This window comes from Myotis daubentonii, chromosome 9, assembly GCF_963259705.1.
Source record: "Myotis daubentonii chromosome 9, mMyoDau2.1, whole genome shotgun sequence".
Lineage (NCBI taxonomy): Eukaryota > Metazoa > Chordata > Mammalia > Chiroptera > Vespertilionidae > Myotis > Myotis daubentonii.
Window position 1 is genome coordinate 68,040,629 of NC_081848.1, and position 4,190 is coordinate 68,044,818.

Sequence of the window (4,190 nt, forward strand, 5' to 3'; positions counted from 1 at the left end):
GAGATAACCCACTGTTCAGAAAACTAGTACTATTGCTAGTTCACACTTCTTGGGCTCTTGTTATATATTATAACATATTGCACATAAGTTCCCCAGTTAATCACTCCCCACTGACTCCCTATCCCCTCCTTCCCTATGAAATACATGAGGCTGACTCATGCTTCTATGTCTCTGGATTTATTTTGTCCATCAGTTAATTTTGTTCATTCCATTCCACATATGAGTGAGATCATGTGGTACATATCTCTCTCTGACTGGCTTATTTCACTTAGCATAATACTGTCCAGGTCTCTCCATGCTGTTGCAAATGGGAAAAGTTCTTTCTTTTTTACAGATGCATAGTATTCCATTGTGTAAATGTACCAAAGCTTTTTTTACCACTCATCTGGTGATGGGCATTTGGCTAGATCCCCAGTGTGGGGCATGCAATGTGGGGCATGCAGGAGGGCGGACTAGATCTCTCTCATCATTGATGTTTCTCTCTCTCCCTTTCCCTTCCTCTCTGAAATCAATAAAAATATATTTAAAAATAATAATGTCAGCATAATGTTGAGAGGTTATCACTGTTGTTCAATGATTAAGACTGAGGAATGAAAAAGTTTAAATTACTAGACAAATTTTAAAATTCAGAATCAAGTCACAAACCTTGGTTTTTGTAAACCCAAGCTTAGTGTTTTCTAACATTATTATAGATATAAGGAGAGAAGCTTCATTAAATATGTAAATATAGTGTATAAATTTACATAAACATAATGAAAGGACAAATGAATTATCAATAGTGCATATAAATCAGGATTAGATGAAGAAATATAATTTAGATCCATAAAGGAAGGAAAAACAAAGGTCATTTATTTTATCAACAGCAAAAATAAAAAAAGAATATAAACAAAGGAATGCACCTATAAGTCACAGTGTTTGATCCACAAATTGTAAAATAAGCATGATGATAAGGAAAAAAATAAAGTGATTAAAAAGGCCACGGTCAGAAATGCTGACCCACATGACCATGGTTATTAAATGCATGTATACATTTTATATACATATATATACACACATGCACACTGAGACAGATAGTGTTATATTATAAATCAGCACACTAAACAGAAGACGCCTTAATCAATAAGCCATATTAATATTGAGCCTTTATTACGCTAGCAGTCTCAGAGGAGTTGTCTCTCAAAGTCTGAACAAATTAACCTGGAGGAAATTTTCCCTTTATGTCTTTCTAGCTTCTTTGTCGCCCAAATATGGAATGGGCTTCTGGACCTTTCACTGGCTTTTCAAAAAAAACCAAAAACCTATCTGCTGGGATGGTGCTGTGTGACAATATCTCATGGCCTGCCCTGGCACCAGTATTGACAACACCATCTAGGGGTTGTATGGTTTATGGCTTTTCCAAAATGTGAGCACTGCTTAAGTAAACAGGTCCTGCAGGACCAGATAAGCTCTTTTTTCCTATTATGTGAGCAAGCGTGTTTATAGAACAAGGAGCCATTTTAGTAGAAAATTTCAAACAGCAGTTTTTACAACATAAAGGTTACTGGAACAAGATGGCCTAAGTTTCAATAGAGGAACAGAGACAGAAACAGGGAACTAATTAAGGGCCATAAATTGTTCTAAGTGCTTTACACTTGACATGTAACTTAATTTCCCCAAAATTTCTGAAAAATAATTATTATTAGTGTCTCTATTTTTTAAATATTAATCTCTGAATTTCCAAAGACATTAGAAACTGCAATGACAACAACAAAAATATAATAAAGGAAGCAAGCAGTGAACAACAAACAGGATATACAAACATATGGAAATCTCACTCTGTGCATAAACTGGCAAAGGTGATTCTTCATTGTAAAATAAGGGGAATTCCATTTTGAAATGAATCATACTTTCCATAATAGGTTAGCAACTCTGTTGTGTCTCAAGAGTGTTCCATTAATTTTATGAAGGTTTTACAGCAAACAAAATGTGTGGGTCTTAACAGTTCAACACGCAAAACCATTTAAAATATTTTATTATTTAAAGCTTTATTGTTGAAAGTATTACATACGTACCCATTTTCCCCCTTGATCTCTTCTAGCCCCCAGTTCCAGCCCCCACCCAGGTCTTCACCACCTTATTGTCTATTTCCCTGGGTTATTTATATATGCATACAATCTCTTGGTTTATCTCTTCCCATCCACCCTCCCCCACCTTCCCTCTGAGATTCCACAGTCTGTTTCAGCACAATACTCTCCAGGTCCTTCCAGGCTGGCTCAAAGGGTTAGAGATCCATCTTTTTTAGATTGAATAAAAGCAAAGACCAAAGCTGAAAATTTTGAAATGTGTTCAAACAGACTCGGGTCAATCGCGGAGACAAAGAAAATTGTATGTAAAAACTTCACTCATAAAAACCTGCCTCCTGGCTGTTCCATCCACTCTGTAACACAGCAGCCAACCAGTTCACACCTACAAGAGCCTCCATTTTGGGACCCTGGTCCTTCTAGGAATATATTCTCCAGGAAAATATTTTGGAGCTCACCACTTTTCTGAGAGCTTCTTTCACATCCTTGTTCCTCAAGCTGTAGATCAGGGGGTTCAGCATGGGAATCACGACAGTGTAAAACACTGAAGCCACTTTGTCAGTACCCACACTGCTGCCAGAACTGGGCCGGCAATAAGAGAAAAGGATTGCTCCCTGTAAGACAATGATGGCTGTGAGGTGGGAGGCACAGGTGGAAAAGGCTTTGCGTCTTCCTTCTGCAGAGTGCATCCTCAGGATGGTGATGAGAATAAACAAGTAGGAGGTGAAGATGATCACAATGGTGATGATCTCATTGAAAGTGGCTACAATGTATATGAGCAGTTCATTCATAGAGACATCAGAGCATGCCAGAGATAAAAGAGGAGGCAGATCGCAAAAGAAATGGTTAATCACATTTGATCTAAAGGATGGGATCTCAAGAGCTAAACACAAGTGAATCAGAGCACACACAGTTCCAATGAGGTAGCAGGAAGATACCAGTTCCACACGGAGAGTCCGCGACATGGTGACCATGTACAGCAGTGGGTTACAGATGGCCACAAAGCGGTCATAGGCCATCACAGCCAGCAGGAAGACGTCAGTGATTGCATAAACACAAAATAAATAAAACTGCACCAGGCATCCCAGGAAGGAGATGGCTTTATCCTTGGTTAGCATGTTGAACAGCATCTTTGGCACGATGATGGTGGAGTAGCAAAAGTCCAGAAAGGACAGGTGGCTCAGGAAAAAGTACATGGGAGTGTGAAGGCGAGAGCTGACCTGAATCAGTGCGATCATGCCCAGGTTGGCCAAAACCGTGACTCCATAGATCAGAAGGAACAGCAGGGAGAGAAACACTCTCAGCTCAGGGACATCAGATAATCCAAGAAAAATGAACTCTGTCACAGAGGTGCAGTTCTCCTCCCACATTTCCACATCTGTCAGGTTTAGAAAACCAAATGATACGTTTTGTGTGTCTTCTGAAATGGACATAATAAAGAAAACACATATTTCTATGTAATTAAGAAAAATATAAAACTGATTTCAAACACAATGTATTTGAAATATAATTGTCACATAATTCAAAATATTCATTGCTCAGGAGATCCCACTCATCAGATCTAAAGCATCAGCAGACACCTGAGTGATTCCCAAGTGTTATCTACCACAAGAAATTGCGTTGATGAATTAACTTAGGTGTTTTGATGGTCTTTGAAATAGATCCAACGATATACTTTGAAAACACATTAGACCAACTCCTGTTCCCTGAAAAAATGTAATAAATTCTGTTCAAGTAAGATTACAGCTACTGTGATCCTAAGTAATATGCACTAACATTTTTTCGGTCAGTCTTTCAGTACCATAGGTTTTAGCAGGCGAGGTCCTGTATAGTTCCCTTGTTGGGAAATTAGACAAATCTCTGAGATTAGTGGCTCATGTATACTCCAAATTTTTAATTATGCAAAATTAAAAAAATAGATTTAAAATATGTACTGAAATCCATCATCATTTCACTTGTCAGTTTAACAAAGTGACTTAATTAATTACAATGGTAGTGATCAATATCAATAATGACTCAGAAAGGTATAACTTCTTGTATATATTTTCCTGGAAAGCAATTAGGCAACATATATTCTTATCCCTGACAATAATAAAAGCTACATGATATATTTATGAGAGATTTTATTTT

At 37.6% G+C, this 4,190-nt stretch overlaps 1 protein-coding gene across 1 annotated transcript; it reads right to left on the bottom strand.

Annotated features, from left to right (window-relative positions):
• Positions 1 to 2,479: 2,479 nt before the first annotated feature.
• Positions 2,480 to 3,430, bottom strand: LOC132241945 (olfactory receptor 5L1-like). Its single transcript, XM_059710895.1, has one exon. It carries the CDS (start codon positions 3,428 to 3,430, stop codon positions 2,480 to 2,482), a length of 951 nt encoding a protein of 316 aa, XP_059566878.1.
• Positions 3,431 to 4,190: the final 760 nt, after the last annotated feature.